Source organism: Condylura cristata, unplaced genomic scaffold (genome assembly GCF_000260355.1).
Source record: "Condylura cristata isolate star-nosed mole 26May11 unplaced genomic scaffold, ConCri1.0 scaffold00009, whole genome shotgun sequence".
Lineage (NCBI taxonomy): Eukaryota > Metazoa > Chordata > Mammalia > Eulipotyphla > Talpidae > Condylura > Condylura cristata.
This window is the reverse complement of record NW_004567110.1, coordinates 59,838,795-59,859,630: the sequence shown is the minus strand read 5'-3', so window position 1 is coordinate 59,859,630 and position 20,836 is coordinate 59,838,795. Positions and strand designations below refer to the sequence as shown.

Genomic DNA, 20,836 nt, shown 5'->3' with positions numbered 1-20,836 from the left:
CACAGAGGTTTAAAGCACAATACTAAGAAGCTAAAAACACTTTAGCATGAGTTCAATCCCAGAGTGGGAGGTGATCCACATGGCGCAACACATCTCTTCTGACCCGCCTGCTGCTCCCTGAGCACTGTACTTTGTTGACCTGCCTGTTCTGCTCCCCACTCTGTCTCTGGTGAAGCCTCTCATGGTGCCTGCATCTCTGGCTGGTACCCCAGTTCTGTATGCATAAATAAATAAATCTTTTTTTAAAAAAAGTAAATAAAATAAAATAAATTATAAATGGAGTGCTTAATCAACCTGGCATATTTGTGTAAAAGTGTTAGCTACGTCCTTAATGTTCCTTAAAAGAAAGTTGAAATTTAAATAAATGTATTACCAGCTTTGGTCTTCCACATAAACATATCTATCATGACCTCTCAAATTTCAATGTATTAATATAATCAATTTCTGAATCAAAAGAGGGAATCGTTTTAAGAAATCTTTAATTTCATTGACCTATAATATCCAAAATGTACACAGTTGTCAATAGTCATATTTGTGAGCTAATTTTCCTGAAATTTGGCTCTCATCCAAGTTCATTAAAATTCCTAATTGTAATATATTCACTGGCTTCAGCAGGTTTTTGATGGCTGAGTTGTCATTGACGTAAAGCTTTTCTTACATTTTACGAAATTTTTACATATTGACTAGATTCATTTGAATGTAAAAATTGTACAAATTGTTTTGTTTTCATTTTTCTCCAACTAAGAATTATTTTTGGTAGGATGGGAAAGATAAAAATGTGCATAAATGTTTTCAGATGAGTAATATGTTGAAAACAATTCTCTTCACTTAGAAATGTTTATATGAGTTTCCTATAAAGGTTAGCAATGCTAGTCAAGAAAATGAAGAGTTATGTTAGCTAATGTAAGCAGACAAAAGTAACCTATCCACACCATAAGTTATTGTTGATTTTTTTTTGCAACTTACAGATACAGCAAGTTTTCAAGTCCTTCAAAAGCATTTCTGGAAATCTTTCTGATTTGGTTGTTGTTCAGGAGACTAAGAAAACAAAAACAAGCATGATTTTAAAAATGAGAAACAGATTCTGCAAACATTTACTAGTGCTAGTAGAATGGTTCACTAAATTTAGCAATTTTTTTAATTTTGTATTTAAAAATGCTATATTATGTTTGTCAGAAAAGATATTCCAAACTTTATATTAATTAAATTTTTAAAATACCCCTAAAAGAGCATAATAAGTCCAAGGATAAATTTTTTGTTTTCCTGGAACTTATCATTTAATAGGAAAATTGTTGATGTCATCACAGTAACAAAGAAATATATTCCTCAATAAACTGATGGGGAGTTACATACATTCAGGCTTAAACATTTTCTTGGAAACACAAATATTGTAGTTTTTGGTACACAGAGAACTCTCACTGTATATTTGTTGAACTGTCAACCCAAGAGTCAATTACAAAATAGGAAGTAAAGCTCTTATAGTGCTACCAAGTGGTCCAAAAATTACTTTGAAAAAATCCAGGAAGAAAAATAACAGGTGGCAGAAGTAAATTGGATTTGAACAGTAAAACAAGTTACAAATCATCAGCTTCACACTGCTTTCAAAGGCTTGGGAAAAGTAACTCTGGTGAATAAAAATTATAGATTTTCTATTGAATGCTTTAAAAAATAATTTCATATTTAAATTATTGACAAGCCTCTATGTGTAAGGAATCTCAGATAATTGAGTCAACTGCTAGAGGATTTATTATAATTTATTACAAAATAGTTGTTTATGACCAATAAGGGAAACAAGTGTTTTTGTACATTGATTCATTATACACTATTGCTTAGATAGCCTAGATATTCTGACCAAACTCAACTGCTCCAAACTTAATCGTTAAATGTCTACTGAAAAAGCTCAACCACACAATTCCAAAAGCAATGTTGGAAGTTGTTATTTGAACTTCCATGCATGGAACCAAAGTCACCATCTCATCACTTATACTTAACTAGTACTCTGGTTATTGATAGGTGGGATGAAGAACAAGCAATATGCAGTAAATGTTTGAGCTAATGCCATAGAGAGTTCCATTTCTGTGGATAAATTTTAGCTTCAGTCAATGATCCAGTAGACTTTATAATCCACCATACGTTGAAGTAATCTTCACTGGTTGAAAGCAATAAGGTATTAACTAGTTAGTACTAAATACAAATGTTATCCTGAGAGTATTTCTGGTTTATTTTCTCTGAACACTCAATCTATTGTTCAAAGCCCATTACTGCACTTAAAGACTTCAAACTACCTATAAATATTTTTACTTAATGACTATTCTGTTCCCAAGTTTTATTAAATACATGTACCTATGTGTGTAGAAAAGGTAATGTATGGATAAACACATATATGAAAGTATTTGTGAGCATCTCTGTGTGCACGTGTGCATTTATGTATACATGTATCACCTGTGTGTGGACTGTGTACCTTCTCTGCCATATTGTATATTTGTTGTATGTTGTGTGTATACACTCTTGATCTCATCTTACTCATTAAACACAAGTTTTTTTTTTTTTTTTTTTAATCCTCACAAGTATGGCCTCTGGGAGTGAAGCTAATCCATTTCATGCAAAGATTAGTTTTGGCATTAGCCCATAAATCTCTTTCCATATTTCAATTGAGAATGGAAAAGAAAACTACATAACACATTTCATCTTCCATCAGTACACAAAATGTGCTGGAATCCTATGGTTGTGCACATTCTTTTCTAACAATTGCTCTAAAGTTGTTTATATTTCTTTAACTTTGTAAAACAATGTTAATAATCTAAAATACAAAACCAAACATCTTGACTGACAGGTTTTGTGGGAAGTAGTTTTATTGCTAGCAAGAAACAAATTCATTAAAATGGCTCACAGTTGAATGTATTTTCCAATCTTAAGTACATAGTCTTATAAAGGTTTTTCAAAGTATTATGGTTTCCATCATCATATTTTTGTTATAATTTTATGACATGGAACAACTTCCTAACAGTGTTTTGGTTAAGTGGTTATAGACACTGACATTTGTATTTTCTTTTCATTTTTGATATTGCACATAAATTTATGAATGATGCTTTTGAAATTCATATCATAAAACAATACCTAACATCCTTTAAACAAGTGCAAATTTGAGAAAATATATGTTTGTACTCTATGTCCTAACATTACCTATAATACCAAAGAGAAAAATAAAAGAAGCAAAATTCCCAAAGGGAAAAAAAAAGCTATATTTTAAAGAAATAATTCCCAGAGGTAGGAGCCTTACTACCCTGAATACCAAAACCTTGGGGGGAGAAAAGGAACCAAAAATAAACCAATGAGCCTATTTTACTAATTTCTTTTGTTGCTGATACTGTGTCTTACACAGTGTATACAGGTTTCTGTACTTTTGATATTATATAACTGTATCTTTTGTGGTGGAAATATTTTGTTATAAAATAACAAGTAGATTCTAGGAAATGAAGGGTTTCCCCATATTTATTACATATTATTTATGTATTAATCAAAGTGGAAAGAAGCAAAGCAGAGCTCTCCCATCTACCACATAATTTCCATTCCAGATAATGCCATTCCATTCCAGATAAAGAGGTAGGAAATTTTTGAGGGACAAAATTAGGAAGTTTCCCAAATAATGGAACATAGATTTCTGGAGGACAGGTGGGACTTATCTAAAGAAGAGAATGAAGGAACAAGATAAATAGGGAATATACACAGATGTAGAGGTCTGTAATTGCCAGAGGGCATCAGAGATGTTTTCAACTTGGAGGTGGGCTTCAGTTAGAAGCAAAGAGAAATTTTGGATGTCCTTGTAAGCTCACTTAAGCCAACCTTCTTATTTTGTAAAATCTGAAGACTAATTAGAACCCTTTAGTCAAAAGAATAATAACAAAATGGTATATGCAAGTATCAATCTGACAATAGGATGGAAATAGTGGCTGGGGATGTAGTTTTCTTTTGATTGCAAGGAATTGGTAAAGGAAGCTGGAGTAAATGTACATTAGTTATTTTTGTTTGTACCTGGATTTCATTCCTTCCCCTTTTCCACTGATACATGTGCTGTCCTATAGTGACTTAAATGACGATGGGTCCCTGGTTTCCAGTTAATTTCAGTCAATAAAGACAACAACCAAATATTGAAAGAGTAAAATGGAGGCACACACTCCCCTACTTTATTCCTGCAGACTAACATAGGACACCCTGCTTCAATCTAAAGATCACAGTTTCTATTAAGTGCCTTTCTCTGTATCACTATTTCTAGCTCTGATTTTTATTTCATACCAGTATCTTTTCAGAAGTAATATAGCCTTGTAGCAATGAAATCTACTTCTTCTGGTGTTTTCTACACCATATTCAATCCTTGAAGTGGTCCCATTACTGAACTCTCTTCAGAATGGCCATTTCTTTGTGTTAGTATTCACCACTAGACCCTGCCTGTTACAGGAAGTTATTGGTATAATCTAAGGGTAAGGACCTATATTAAGGTTGTAGATAAAAAGATCTAAAGATTATAGGTAAAAATCAATCACATTTGGTGTCAATTGAAGGTGACAACATAAATAATTATCAACATTTATTCCCAAATTTCAGGTATTGATTGCTGGGAGTATGCTACTACCATCACTCACCAAGAAGGGATATATAGTCACAGCAATATAGAGGATATTGTGCCTGAATTTGTAAGAGACTTCAGAGCATGAAAGTATAAATGTCATTATTTGGGTTTTCTTTAGGCTAGAAATTTAAGAAATTCTATCTAGGAAAAATAACCACATTCACTTGTGTTCACATCTATTTTTGTATTTATGTGTGTGTGTGTTTTTATATATACATGTGTGTGTGTGTGTGTGTGTGTGTGTGTATGTGCATGTGTGTGTGTGTATATATGTGTGTGTACCCTATATGTATATATATGTATGTATGTATATATAGATGTATGTGTGTATGTATGTATGTATGTATGTATGTATGTAGACACAATTTCACATGAATGTAAGGAAGTTCTAAGAGGAGTCAGAAGGTTGCACTGTTAGAGAATTACTAAGGAAACTAAAGAAGTATCACTCAAAAACATAATTTATCAATTGAACAATTGGCCAAATGTCATCTCAATTTTCCAAACTTTAAAATAAAAGTGTCCATAAAATTTAAAAGCAATATGATTTTAACTGGCCATTTCTTAAAATCAGATGATATTAAAAGATAGCATTTGGCACTATAGATTTAGGCATTTTAATTTGCAAAAGGCTAATAGGAGTTACCCAAAATTTAGTACAAATGAAACACAAACTCTATAAATCTCTTAATTAACTTCAAAATCAAAATTGCATTATTCAAGTATGATGTTTTTCTATTAAATTTCCCAAGTTTTTTGTTCTCTCGATACCACTGGAAATAGCAAAACCAAAAAGAATACTGGAATTCCATCTGGTTTTCAAATGTGCCTGGTGAAGTTTAAATAAATACAAAAAGGTATTGCTTCTGGATCAGAAAGTGAAAGGAAATACACCAAATGTCAGCAATATAATGTTCTCTGGGTGTTAGGGCTTTATGTATTATTTTAACATATTAATTTTCTGTATATTGCAAGATGGTTTTAACAAGTATGTGTTAATTTTATAGTGAAATAAGCATACTATTTAATAACATAAATGATGGGTGGACTTCAGAAATATCTGCTAGCTCTACTCTTCTACTGACAATGAAAACAGGAAATAAAAAGCCAACAAGGTTTGAAAACGGTCTTCCTTACTTTCTGACTCTAGTGGAAAATATATATATAGAGAGAGAGGAGTCATCTACCCCAGCCTTATTCAAATACAAAGATTTCCAAGTAGTTATGAAGGTCTATTGAAGAAAATTCCACTGCTTTGAAAGTCACTGCTTCTTTTTTGGTTGCCAAGTTCCAGCTCCCCATTGAGGCATTGTGCAAGGAAAATGGACTTCTGAACTCCCAGGTGCTACCTCTCTCTACAAAGCTGCCAATCACCAGGTCCTCCATATGACAGCAGCAGGACTGAAGCTAAGGGGCAAAAATACGAACAATTACCAATATAGAGAATGTGCCAAAAATAGGAAACACAGACAAAGCAAAATCAGAAAGGTGAGACCTTACTATCTGAAAGTCAGTAGGTATTGGCATTTAGGACAAAGTCCAATTCAATTAACTTTAATAAACGAAAAAGTGATTGAGAAATTAAATAAAAACCTGGCCAGTGGGTTGACTAGAATCAGGCTGGGGCTGCAATTAAAAATCAGGTATTGTAAAATTGCCATTGTATTCTTTTGGTTAACATTATATGCTTTTAAAGAGATATAGTAGTATTCAAATATTAACCAAGTGTTTATATTTTAATTACCCCTCCTCAGCTCACTGTGAAGTGAGGTCTCATTTCTCATGGTAAAACATATCCATGTGGGAAAGTGTTGCTTGAAAGATCAGTGTAGAACAGGGTAAACTGGAAACCAAGATGCTGCTCTTTTGTGGGAACCGGTAATTCATATAGAGATAGTAGCTACAGTGGCTAAAATTTGGGATTCTACAGACTCATGTTAGAATCCCAAATGCAAATCTACCATCTTAGCTAGCACAGTAGGGAAATTAATAATTCCATCTAAATAATAGTAAGAAAATAGCACTGTCTAACCTTTAATGAATGCTCAAAAAATGTTAGCAGCTTTTATTAAAACAATTTTACATTTCTTTGTTCTAGCATTCATATTACAGATGAAAGCACTAATATTTCTTATCTGGTTTGATAGATTATTTTTAGACTTGGAGCATATGATCTTTTAACACAGATCAGAATCAAATTTTGCTATGAAGACATTTGTATTTTTAAAAGAAAAAGTGGAATTATAATATTTGAGTAAAATGAATATGTTGCAAGTACAATAATTGGATGAAATTTGTCACTAAATGGAAAGCAAAGCTGAAAATATATAATTTATAACTAAGTTTTTGTGAGTTATCCTAAAGACTTTTCCATATTTTGAAGGGTTTTCAAGTGCCTTCATTGGGGGGGGGGGGGGACAATAATAAAATCTCTCAATATGTGAGATGGAAATAATTTTCCCAGCTTCCTTTACACTACTTCATAATTTACTTCCAGAGCAATTTTGTGCAACATAAGATTTAAAAAAAATTCCTTATTGTCTCTTATCTTAAATCAAAGTAAAGAAAAATCCACACACAAAAAAGTAAGGAAACAGCTAGAACCAGAAAACTATCTATAATCATTCTAATTGTAAATGGCCTCAACTCACCAATCAAAAGGTACAGAATGGGTGATTGTATCAGAAAACCCAAATTTCATTCCTCTGTAGAAGACCAATTTGAGTTACCAAGATAAATATGCTTTCAAAGAAAATGACTGGAAATAATCCTACAAGTGAATAGGATCCTCCCCCAAAAAAAATGTCAGGGAGAGCCGTACTTATATCTGCGAAAATAAACTTCCAGCTTAAAAAGGTGAGGGAAAAGGATGGACATTATATAATTTTTAAGGGATGTCTACATCAAGAAGATATACAAATCATCAATATACATGCACCAAATGAAGGAAAACTGAATATATAAGAACACAGTTTGCAAACCAAAACACAACTATTGGCCACAACACAATAGTGGTAGGGGACTTCAACATCCCACTTGCACTAATGGACAAGTCAATTAAGAAACAATAGACTTGAATGGTGACTTAGACCAGAAAGTCTACTAGACATTTATAGTGTACTGTATGATGAAAATACTGGATATGCATTGTTTTTCAGGTGCACATGACATGGAGTATTTTCCTTAAGAGACCACATGTTGGGTCAAAAACAAGTGCCAATAAATTCAAGGTTACAATTATAACAAATATCTTCTGATCATAATGTTATCAAACAAGAAATCAATCATTAAAACATTTTAATATATGGAGATTGAACATGCTACTGAATGACTACTGGGTTAGCAAGAAAAATAAACAATTTTTTTTTTTAAATACCTGGACAAAAAAGAAAACATAGTCTACTCAAATCTATGGAATGCAGCAAAAGCTGATCTGCAGGGGAATAAAACCTACATCAGGAAACAAGAAATTGCTCATTACATCTTAAGGGACTATCGAATGAAGAACGTCAGGGAAAAAAAAGGAAATAATATTAAAAAGAGCAGAATAAATGAAATAGATCAAAAAGGTAGTTCAACAGATCAATGAAACCCAAAGCTGATTCTTTGAATAAATAAAATAAAAATACCTCACCTGGATTCACTAAGATAAAAATTGAAAACTCTCATAAATAGCACTAGAAACAAAGTAATTACTACAGAAAACATAGGCGCACAGGACTATCAGAGACCATATGTCTTTATGCCAATAAATTTGAAACCCTAAAATAAATGCTCTAATTCTTTTACACATACATCCTCCCAAGAATGGATCAGGAATAAACAGTAAACCTCAAAAAGTCAATCACAAGCAAAGAAATTGGAAACAATATTCAAGTTAAAAAAAAAGTTTTGTTGTTTTTTTTTTTAATCCTAGAACTATATAGTTAAATCAAACCTTCAAACAGGAACTAAGTCCTATCCTTTACAAACTCTTACAGAGTGAGAGAGAGAGTAAGAATGCTTCTAAACATTTTATGAAGCTGTTATTATCCCAATATTAAGGCAAACAATAAAAGAAAACAAAAACTACAGGGTAATATTCTTGATAAGCAAAAATGTAAAAATTCTCACCAAAAGCTTAGCAAATCAAATTCAATAATGTTTTAAACAAATAATACATCATGGCCAAATGTGATTGTTAACAGGGATCAAGGATGGTTCCACATATGAAAATCAACCCATGTAATATGTCATATGACAAAAGGATGGCAGAAGCATATGGTCATATCAACAGATGTAGACAAGGTATTTAGCAGGACTCAGCATCCATGTATGATAAAAATTCATAAAACAGAACAGAAGGAATACATGGGCCTTATAAGCCAAACCCACATAGCAGCATATTTAATGGTGAGGTTGAAACCTTTCACTCTGATATTAGGTACATGGCAAAGTTATCCACCCTCTGCATTATTGTTCAACATAACTTGAGAAATTGGGCAAGTGAAAGATAGGAAAGGAATCCAAATTGAAATGAAGTGAAAAGAATAAAAATATCACTCTTTGTAGATGACACAATAACATACATAGAAACACTAAAGACTGCTAAAAAATTATTAGAAACAATATGTTAATACAATAAAGTTGCTGGCTACAATATCAACACAAAAGTCATTTGCATCCATATATGCAAATAATGAACTAGAAGAGAAAGAAAGCAAGGAGACAATCCCATTTACATTTAAATACCTAGGAATAAACCTAATAAGGGAGATTAAAAACCTAGTCATGAAAATTATCAGGTATTGTTAAAAGAAATAGAAGATACAACTAGAAAGAAATGGAAGGTTATCCCATGCTCACAGATTGGGAGAATTAACATTATTAATTAACACTGTTAATATGCCCATCATAGCCAAAGGAACATACAGGAACAATGCAGTCTATATCAATATTTCAATAAAATTCCTCAAGGAAATAGAGAAAATATTAATGGAAATTTTAATTAAAGCACAAAAGACTTAAATAGAGCAATCTTGACAAAAAAGAGGAATGACAGTAGCATGCTGCCAGACATTGAATTATACTATGAGAGTAACCAAAATAGTATGGTACTAATTTAAAAATATACACACAGACCAATGGAATAGAATTGAGAAGACCAGAAATAACCCAAATTCATATAAACAGTTAATATCTACAACAACCAAAAAAAAAGGGGGGGTATGTAATGAAGAAAGGAAAGAAATGTAAATGAATGAAAAGAAGTCTTTTCAACAAATGGTTGGAAGAATAACCATCAAGAAATTTCTTTGGAGAATTAGGTCAATCAAGAGTATTCATATATGCTGGAAATGTAAAAAAAAAATCATCATAAAAAACAATTTAAACTCAAAAAAGACCTTAAAGATTCTGGTTAATCTGTAGGCTCAATGCAAATAAAAAGTGAAAACTAGAGCAGAGTTGTAAATGATCTGATTGCATGTTGAACAGTTGCCTCAGAACAAAATTGATTTGAAAATAATTAAGAGTTATCTATCATTTATCTATCTATCTATCTATCTATCTTCTTTATGCATGTGTCTTTCAAGGACATTTCTGTCAAAGCACTAGCTGAATACAAAGAAAAGGGACTGTCTTCAGAGAACAACCAAAAAAAAAAAATGGGGGGGTGCAGGGGTATGTAATGAAGAAAGAAAAGAAATGTAAATGAATGAAAAGAAGTCTTTTCAACAAATGGTTGGAAGAATAACCATCAAGAAAGTTCTTTGGAGAATTAGGTCAGTCAAGAGTACATAACAATGATTAGACTTTACAAAAGTGAATTAGAAAAGTCAGACAGGCAAACACCTGTAAGCCAGGATAATATAAAGAAAACCAAGAGGCAGGGAAAGATATGACTTCCATAATTATCACTATTGTATTCGAAATGTCCAAGTTACAAAAATTATAAAGGCTATAAAGAAAAAAATAATGTTGGTCGATTCACAGGAAAAAAAATGAATAGAAACTGTCCCTTGAGGAAGAACAGGCAATACAAAATGACATTCAAATTCACTACCTTAACTGTTTAACTGATGAAGGAAACCATGGAAGAAAAAATATAAACCAGGAGAAAAGTACAAAAAAATGCAGAAAAAAAATAAGAGATAAATATTGCATAGAGGAAGTAGTTAAAAATATAGAAACTGAAAAATACAAAGACTTAATAAAAGACCTATACAGTTTCAATAACATGTGATTAAGCAAAAGAAAATCATTAGCAAACTGAAAGATAGTCCAACTGAAATTATCTAGCCCAAAGCATAAAAAGAAAAGAATAGCAAACAGACCTAGAAATACATTGTATACCATTATGTATATTTGTATATACATTACTATTCACAAAGTAGAAAAGAAAAATTGAAAGAATACTTGAAGAAAATATCAAAAAATCCTAAAATTAATAGAATAAATGAATCTAAATATTTACAAGGCCTAAAGAGCACCTAGAAAGGTGACTTAAGAGATTCACTCAGAGAAAAAAAAAAAACTTGATCAAGTTGACAGTTAAAAACAAAGAATTTTTGCACCCTCACTGGTGGTGAAGCGCATTGAAGCACAGCACTAAGAAGCCAAAGCCACTTCAGCATATAGTCACCAAACAATGAAGCTCCAAAACATATGAAGCAAAAGTGAAATAGGTAATTACAAAAATTAGAGATGATCATACCCTAATTTCAATAATAGTTAGGACTTTTAGAAATTAATGAAATAGAGGTATTGAACAACTCTATAAATCAACTAGCTCTAACAGGTTATACACACACACACACACACACACACACACACCTATAACGTAGGTATGTAGTGATACAGATATATCTAAATACATTTATTATTTATCTAAATACTATCTATCTATATATAGTTACACATTTTTAAATATTTATCTATATATGTTTTACATCATGTTCACTTTTGTACATGTAATTTCTCCTCTTAGGTGTAACCTTCATAAAATTCCCACCATCAAGACCCTAGCGAGCCATTACTATGTACATTTGTGCTCTTCCTTCCCCTGTTTTCAATCTTCTCCCTCTCATTCCTCTGCTGAATACCTCCAATTTATGATATGCCTGCCAGTTTTGTCTTTTTTTTTTTCTGATCCCGTGTATGAGTTCCCTATGTTCTGCTATAAATGAAATTTACAGGTTCCCCTGCTATCAGAAAGAATCAATAGATTAGTCCTATGAAATCTTTTGGAAGCCAAATGGATAAAGGAAGAAGTAACTGACATTCCTTTAATTGGAAAAATTCTTGAGTATTCACAAGCCCAAAAAGTAACCTACCAAAACATACAAAAGAACTCCTAAGACCTAACAACACTAACACAGTGCAAAAGTAGAAATGATAAGATATACACAGAGTACAAAGTCACTCCAAGAACATAGACTGTCAGGACAGTTTCATTGCTCAGGGCATTTCTCCCTCTCAAACAGCTTACTGCAAAGGCAAGCATACATAATTATTTCTCTTTTTTATTTTGGTTATAATGAATTAGCAAAAAAAATACTAATGAAGCGCTTTCATAAAAAAATAAAATTTCATAATGTGAATTTTTGAAAAACAAGTTTACCTGTAAATGCATTATTTATAAACAATTTATTTTATAGACATGTACACAAAGATATAATTTATATATATATAATTAATTTTATATATAATTACACTCCACAACAATAAAAGAATATTTGTCTCCTCCAGCAAAGATGGAACAGGAACCTTCTCTAAGAGACACTACATGTTAAGCCATAAATCAAGTATTAATAAAATTTAAAATATTGAAATTATCCAAGGCATATTCTCTCACCAAATGGAATAAAGCTGGAAGTTGTACAGGAAGAAAACTGCAAAACTCAAGAATATAAGGAAAATAAACAACATACGCTTACACTATGAGTGCAAGAAATAAATCACAAGAAAATTAGAAAATAAATGAAAACAAAACAGCATATTAGTGCTTATGAGATGCCATAAAAGCAATGATTAGAGAAAAAAATTGCATGATTTTTGACAGACTATATTAGAAAAATACCTTAATAACACTTTGTATCTTAATAAATTAGTGAAAGAAAAATAAAATAGGGTCCTCTCTGGTGGCACAAGGGATTAAAGCACAGCACTATGAAGCTATGGCAGTCACTGCACTAGTTCAATCCCCTGCCAGGGAGGTGATCACATGGCATGGCAGACCTTTCCTGTCCTGCCCATTGCTTCCTTTAGCAGTGTATTTCAGTCAATCTGTCTGTTCTTCTCTGTCTCTGGTGAATCCTCTCACTGCCCTACACACACCTCTGGCCTGTACCCCAGTTATGTATGTATAAATGAATAAATCTTTAAAAAGAAAATAAATGCAAATCAAATATATTTTTAACCTACATATGTAGGTTAAAAAATAGAACGAAGAATGGGCCCTCCCTGGTGGTGCAGCGGGTTGAAGCACAGCATTAAGAAGCTAAAGCCACTTCATCATGAGTTCCATTCCCACCCTGGAGGAGATCCACATGGTGCGGCAGACTTCTGACCCGCCCGCTGCTCCCCTCAGCAGTGTATCTCATCAGTTGGCCTGTTCTACTCCCCACTCTGTCTCTGGTGAATCCTCTCACCACCCCTGCACCTCTGGCCTGCACCCCAGTTCTGTATACATAAATAAAGAGATCTTAAAAAAAATTGAATGAAGACAGCAGAATCAATGAAATAAAAAGCCAGTTCATTGGAAGCAATTGAGAAAACAAAAAAATACTGCACACAATTAAAGTCAAAAATGAAATAGTGGGCTTCATAGAAAAGAAAAACCATAAGAACAAATTGTTCATCAACAAATTATTTCCAATCTGTACATTTTACCTAAACAAATTATAAGAGCTATCTCAAAAACAAGTAGGAAATATAGGCGGAGGGGATACCTTGCAACAAAAAGTGAATCACTAGCCATTCATTCTCCTGCCTGCCAGTAACTATGCAGGTGTTTCTTTTCAAAAATCTTTTACCTTTGCAAAGCAGCAGCAGTAGCTCTGCCTACCACCTATGCCTTTAAAGGTTTCTCTTTTTCTTTCTTTCTTTTTGGTAATAAACCTGTACTTTTAAAATGTGGGGGGGGGGAAGATTGAATTATCTATAAATTCTGCTAATCTAAAAGCAATTCTTCTTGGGCTCTTCCAAAATATAGAGGTGGAAATACTTGTTAACTTACTCTGTTTAAACCACAAAGACAATATAAGAAAATAAAAAGGTAGACCAACTTTTTATGAATATTTATGCAAAATTTCTCAACAAAATACTGAAAAACTTAATCACATGACATATTAAAGATTTATTCGCCATGACCACGTGGGACATATCCCAGGAATGTAAGGATGGCTCAAAATAAAATCAATTATTCAATGTTTGCCAACATACTGGTAGAAAGAAGTGTGGAAAAATCAACATGATCTTACCAAATGATATAGAAAAAATATCATTTGATAAAATAGAACAGCTTTAATAAGAAAGCACTCACAAAATAACACAAGAAAACCTCAACACGATAAAGTGTACATATGAAAAACAGATAGCTAACCTACTCATTAAGGAACAAGACAAAAATGTCTATTTTCATCACTGCTGTTCAATAGCTAATGGATGTTCTAATCTGAGTAATTATGAAAGAAATTAAAGGCATCTGAATCAGAGAAGAAAAAGTAAATTTCTATTCACAGATAGCATGATCCAATATCTAGAAAATCTCTAAGAAGTCACACACACACACACACACACACACACACACACAAGTAGATCTAGTAAATTAATTTATCATATTTACAGGCACAAAATTAACACACACAAAAAAAATTCATTCCATGACAGTAGTAAATGATTTGAAAAGGAAATGAAGAAATCAATGCTGGCCCTCCCAGTGTTACAACAAGTTAGGATGCAGCAGGGCAAACCAGCTGCAGCCGCTTCAGTGCCAGTTCAATACCTGGCCCCAGGTGAGGAGGTGATCCGCAGGGCATGGCAGACCTTCCTGACTCACCTGCTTCTCCTCAATAGTGTAGCTATCAATCTGCCCGTTCTTCTCCCCACTCTCTGGAGAAGCCTTTCCCCAGCCCTGCACTTCTGGCTTATACCCTGGTTTTGTATGCATAAATAAATCTTAAAAAAAAAAAATCAATGCTATTTGTAATAGCATACCAAAGAATAAAATATCTAAGAATAAATTTAGCTAATTCAAAGATATGCATATTAAAAACTACAGAACATAGCTGAAAGAATTAGAATGAGCCTAAGTGGGAAGATATTTTCTGATCATGAATTGAAAGACAACGTGTTAAGATTATAATACAATCCACAATGATGTAGAGTCTGTGTCATCACTATCATGATAAAAATTCCAATTTATATTTTTAAAGAAATAGAAAAAATCATCTTAAATATGAAAGGGTCCCAAATAATCAATAGTCTTTGAAAATAGCACAACTGTGCACTCACTTCCCAAATTCTTACTAAAAACCTACTGTATTAAAACCATGTGGATAATTGCACGAAGGCTGACATACAGACAAATAAAATAGAATGAAGAGCCCAGAAAAAAAAACCCTAATAAATATAAACAACTGATTTCTAGCAAGAGTGTCAAGGCCAATATTCTGGGCTTAACAGTTTTCCCCAAAATTTCATGTGTTCGTCCCTAACCCACAATGTGACTTTTTTGGAAATAATTTTTTTATGATGTACTGGAGGTTAAATTGAGGTAATATCAAAACCAATTAGATTAGTGATGACTTTGAGGGAGATCACCACCCTCTCTGCCACCTCTTTCTCTTTCTCTCTACACACACACACACACACACACACACACACACACACACACAGAGGAATAGAGAGAGAGGAAAGGTTAAATGAGGACACTGTGAAACAGTAGACTGGACCAGTCCAAAATAACTAGTTATCAAATTAGTCTCTTACTGAAGTCCTGAAAGAGTCCTCAAATGAAGTGAAATCTTGCCATATCTTGGACCTTCCAAGATTCTAAAACTATGAGAGCATAAATGTCTGCTGTTTATGACACCCAGGCTATGGTTTTCATTGTGGCAGCCCAAGTAGACTAAGATAATCATTTGATGAAGAAAAACCAACAAACAAAAAACGGACATATAGGTGATTGGACAATTGAATGTCCAAAAGCAAAAGAATGAACACAGATCCTACTTCACACAAAATCCAAAGTTGGATCAAAAAGGATCACCTACTGAAAAATAACTAACACTATATATAAATCTCTTAGAAGAAAGTATACGGGTATTTGGCAATGAATTGTGTTTGACAATGATCCTTAGTCATGAAAACAAAGGCACGGTCAAATAAAGAACAAAAAGGAAAAGTGAGTTTCCTAAAAATAAAACTTCTGGGTTTCAAAAGACATCTTCACAAAAGTAAAATTACAATCTTCAGAATAGGAGAAAATATTTCCAAATCAAATATCTGATAAGGATTTAATATACAGAATATATAAATATGTCTTAAAACTTATGGCCCTCACTGGTGGCAGATTAGGACGCAGCACTGCAAGCTCGCCATGGCTACTTCAGTGCAGTTTTGATCCCATTCTGGCGGTGACCCCCATGGTGCAGCAGACCTCTCCTGTCTTGCCTGCTTCTCCCCTCAGCATGTACTTGTTGATCTGCCTGTTCTGCTCCCCACTCTGTCTCTGGTGAATCCTCTCACCACCCCTGCACCTCTGGCCTTTACCCCAGTTCTGTATACATAAATAAAGAGATCTTAAAAAAAAAAAAAGAAAGAAAAAAAAAACTTAACAAAAAGACAAAGTCCCAATTTAGAAGTGGATCTTGTTCTTCACTAGATACTTTTCCAAAGAAGATATGTTAATGAACAGCACACACATGAAATGATTCTCTGTATCTTTAGTCATCAAGGAAATAAAAATAGAGCATACAATGAAATTATTGCACTTCATTCAAAACCACTAAAATGATAATAATAAAAAGAAGTTTTCTTAATAATAAGGGAATTGGTATCTTCACATATTATTGCTTGAAATATAAAATGATACAGTTTCCTTTTCTTCAGAAAGGAAACAATTTTATAGTGACCAGCAATTCCACTCCTTTGTTCATATAAAAAAAAAAAAAAACACCTCAAAACCTGTACAAAAATGTTCAGAACCTCACTACTCACAATTGACAAAATATGGACATATAGAAAATAGTCATCAACAAACAAGACTCAAAAATCACAGTATTTACATGTCATTGCCCTGTCCAGTGTTTTGAAATCCCAGACAAAAGGCCACTTATCCAACATGGCGCTGTACCTCCAAAGAGGTCCTGGGGCTGGTGGCAGCGGAAGCAGCAGGCCACTATTCAGCTCATCAGGCACTGGTGGTGCTCCGAGGCAGGGCCACTGAGATGCTGCCGCATCCACAGCCATAGTCTGAAGAGATGGACAGTGCTGACACTGAACCAAACAAGAGGCAGCAGCACCAGAAGACAGAGCTGACATCAGATAAACTCCCACGCCAACAGCAGCTACTCGAGATGCCATACCAGGACCTTTGGTGCTCCTCTCAGGTGGTGTCAGCAGTAGGGTAAGAGGCAGGTGTAGCTGCCTGGTCACTGCAAAATCTTCAATTTATCTCTTTGAAGGTCAGCTATTAGGTGCACCTCCTACTTTCCTTCCTCTGGGGCCAGAAACTGAGGGCAGGGAGCCTGAGGGTGCCCAACGGGTCCTGCCCTGCCTTATATGCTATTTCATCCTCCCCCATCCTAATGATACCTCCTGATTGGACCGTTTCACCTGAATGGTGCCCTAGAGAAGGGCTTTCCACAGGCCCCAATGTCTGGTGTCTGAGAAGAAAACCACCAAATGTTTCCAATGACTCCTGCTACTTAGGCAGCAATAGGAAAATGCCAGTGTTGCCCTGCAGTCTTTGCTGCCTGTGGGACTCCAATTTCACACTGATTCACGTGATCATCTCTTCTGGAAACATTCTCACAGAAGCACTCAGAGAGAATGTTATTGAGACTGGCAGGCAGCAGGTAAGAAAACTGGGGGGCCTCCCAGGCCTCAGCGAATCTGCACACTCTGGGCTTTCTCTGCTCTCTGTCTCTCTCATATTATCTCTTGGTCTCAGCTCTTCTTTAGTCACAAAAAGCATCCTCTCACTGCCTGCAGCTGCCACTACCACTGCTCCTTTATCCCTGCCTCTAGCACAGGTGTGCATACTTACACATGCGCAGACACCCTTGCTCCAGGTGTCCCCAATCAGGCATGCATGCCCAGCACCCAGGTACCTTCTGAATTCAAGGCCACAGGTTATGGCCACAGAGGTTAGGGGCATAAAAAGTCTGATTAATTCATTTACCTACAAATGTTTACCTGACATTGGGCATCCAAGGGCATATATGGATGGATGTTGAGTAGTTAAGATGTTTTTTTTTTTTAAGTCATATGAATTTTTTTAAAGAATCAAGTAGCTGCCTTAGGAAGGGTCAAAAAAGAGGACTTGGGGGAAACATTAAAGTGCAAAAATCAGATCTAAAATATATTAAAGATAGATTTGGGTTCATTTGTTGATAGGTGGGGGAGAGTACAAAACAAAGGGAGGAGCTAAGAACAACTCAGTGATAGATGAAAGTGCCATATGCTTTCAGGAGATATTTATAGGAACAACAAAACTGATAAAACAAATTAAGTTCTATTTTGTTCATATTGAATTCAGGATGCCCATATAAGACTGCAGATAGTTACATGAAGTCATAGTGAAGGTATATATTTGGAAGCCACGGCATTCAACACCATGAGACTGTATATTCTCACCTTAAATGTTTGTATAGATAAAGAAGAAAAGGGAGATAAATACCAAGTTTTGAGGCACTGCAAACTAAAGGCTAGAACAAGGAAAGGAAGCAAGAGCAGCCCATCCAAGAAGTTTAGAGGAGAAAACGGAAAGAGTGAGGTTATGGGATAAGTTGTGTTCCCCCAAAATTCATATTTTGATGTCCTATAGCCCAATTTGACTATATCTGGAGACAAGGTATTTAAAGAGTAACTAATAAGGTTAAATAGGGTTATCAAGTTGAGAACCTAAACCAATAGGGTTGGTGATATTGTAAAAAGAAGAGGAAACTGGTGGTGCAGCAGGTAAAGGCCACTTCAGCATGAGTTTGATCCCTGCCCAGAGGTGATCCACATGGTAAGCAGACCTCTCGGGACCTGCCAGCTTCTCCCCTCAGCAGTGTACTTTGTCAATTTCCTTGTTCTGCTCCCCACACTGTCTCTGGTGAAGTCTCTCACATGCCACACCTCTGGCCTATACCCCAATTTTGTATGCATAAATAAATCTTAAAAAAAAAAAAAAAACAGAATAAGAGGAGGAAATACCAGAGAAGTATGGACAAAGAGAAAGTGAAGTTACCACAAAATGATGAGAGGGGGTTTAAGAGAAATCAAACCTGTCAACACTTTGGTCTTGAACTTTCAGCCTCCAAAGTTACAAAAAATTAAATTTCTGTTGTTTAAGCCACCCAGTTTGTGGTATTTTTTTTAATGGCAGCCCTAGCTAACTAATACAAGAGATAGCCCAGATTCTAAGTTTAAAAAATAATATCCAAAAAGAGAGTGGTCACTCATAGCCAATATCACTGATCAGTTAAGCAAGATGAACACTGAGGAATGATCTTTGAATCTGGTTAATGGCAGCCCTAGCTAACTAATACAAGAGATAGCCCAGATTCTAAGTTTAAAAATAATATCCAAAAAGAGAGAGTGATCACTCATAGCCAATATCACTGATCAGTTAAGCAAGATGAACACTGAGGAATGATCTTTGAATCTGGAAACTTTGTATGGTCATTGATTACCTTGAAAGAATAATTTCAGTATTACAAATGGAGAAGATTTAAGTGACACAAGAGAAGAAGTCATGGATAATTTGAAGTGGTACATTTGTGGGAATCTTTCTCTTTTTAGAGGGGAACAAATAAATGAGATTGTTAAGGAGAAGGATAGTCTAAAGAAACTCTGCAGTTTTGTGGACTCTACCCTCTACTACAGTGATTGGAAACTACAACTCCCAGCAGTACCAGGGAGAGAACTGCGAGGACCAAAGGGCAGAGCTAAGCAGACATTCTGGGACTTTGGGGAATAAACAGGGCGCCACTTTCTGTGGTGGTCTCTTGCTCAGGAAATGGCTCTGGGGACTGCATGAATTGGGGCTTTCAGTTAGTTTGTTACCAGAGCTCCAAGTCAGCAGAGGGGTAAGATATTTCAATTACTTTGTATCCCTCTCTCTTTCCCTGGGTTGTTTCCTTTCCTCAATAATCCTCTCTTGATCTCTAGTATCGTGCTTGTTTAAAGTGTTAAGTCAATAATAATCCTCCTCTTCTAACTCCACCTTCCTGCAGTCCTCAGGGAGAAAGGCTTATTACTTCTCTGTGCCATAATACGATACTGGGCCATATCTAATTTATGGACGGCATCTTGTATCTGTGCTTGCATAACTTAATAAATAGAGTCAAGGGCAATCTGATTCCCATTTCCATACTGTTTATAACTGAATTAAAGGTTTGCATTTGCTGCTGCATGTTTTCAGTTAAGAGCCCAAATTTGTTGCAAGTCTGCAGTAGAAGAAGCAGAGCTCCCTACCCTTCCTCTCAGAGCCAAAAATGTAAAAAATGCTATTGATACAAAGTATCAAGAAGGCCCCCAGAAGCACAGACTGTAAAACAGGAATGGCTTGGAAGCCACCCGAAGAAGAGAACAAAAGCAACAGCATTTGCTATAAACCAGGTTTCACCAGATTATTGATATTTATAAAACTAGTGGTAGTATTCAATGGGAAAAGGATACTGAGACTTAAGGCTGGAATAAAACTGAAAGAATCTAAACTAGGGATAAACTGGTCAAAGTCATGGTGGTAAACATCAGGGAAAGCTGAATACAAAGAAGAAAAACTAGTTCTCTTGATCTGAAACAACAAAACTGTGTGTCCTGCAGAACTAATGCTCTTTTGGTGACCAACGCAAGGTACTTGGGCTGGTCAACTGTGGCCATAAATTAGGCAGGCCCCACATTGGGCACAAAAAAACTGTTACAGAGCACCCCAGTGTGAACTGGGCTACTTGTCTGTGAAGCCTCACCTGTGCGCTTAAAATTCAGTTGTACTGGCGCTCCCTGGTGGCGCAG

General features: G+C 34.7%; 1 protein-coding gene across 1 annotated transcript in view; it reads right to left on the bottom strand.

Annotated features, from left to right (window-relative positions):
• The window catches only part of PXDNL (peroxidasin-like), a 418,186-nt gene that overhangs the window by 212,402 nt on the left and 184,948 nt on the right, over positions 1-20,836 (bottom strand). The window contains exon 3 of the mRNA XM_004680042.2: positions 967-1,038. Within this exon, the coding sequence (XP_004680099.1) occupies positions 967-1,038 (72 nt within the window). The remainder of the gene's footprint in view (positions 1-966; positions 1,039-20,836) is intronic.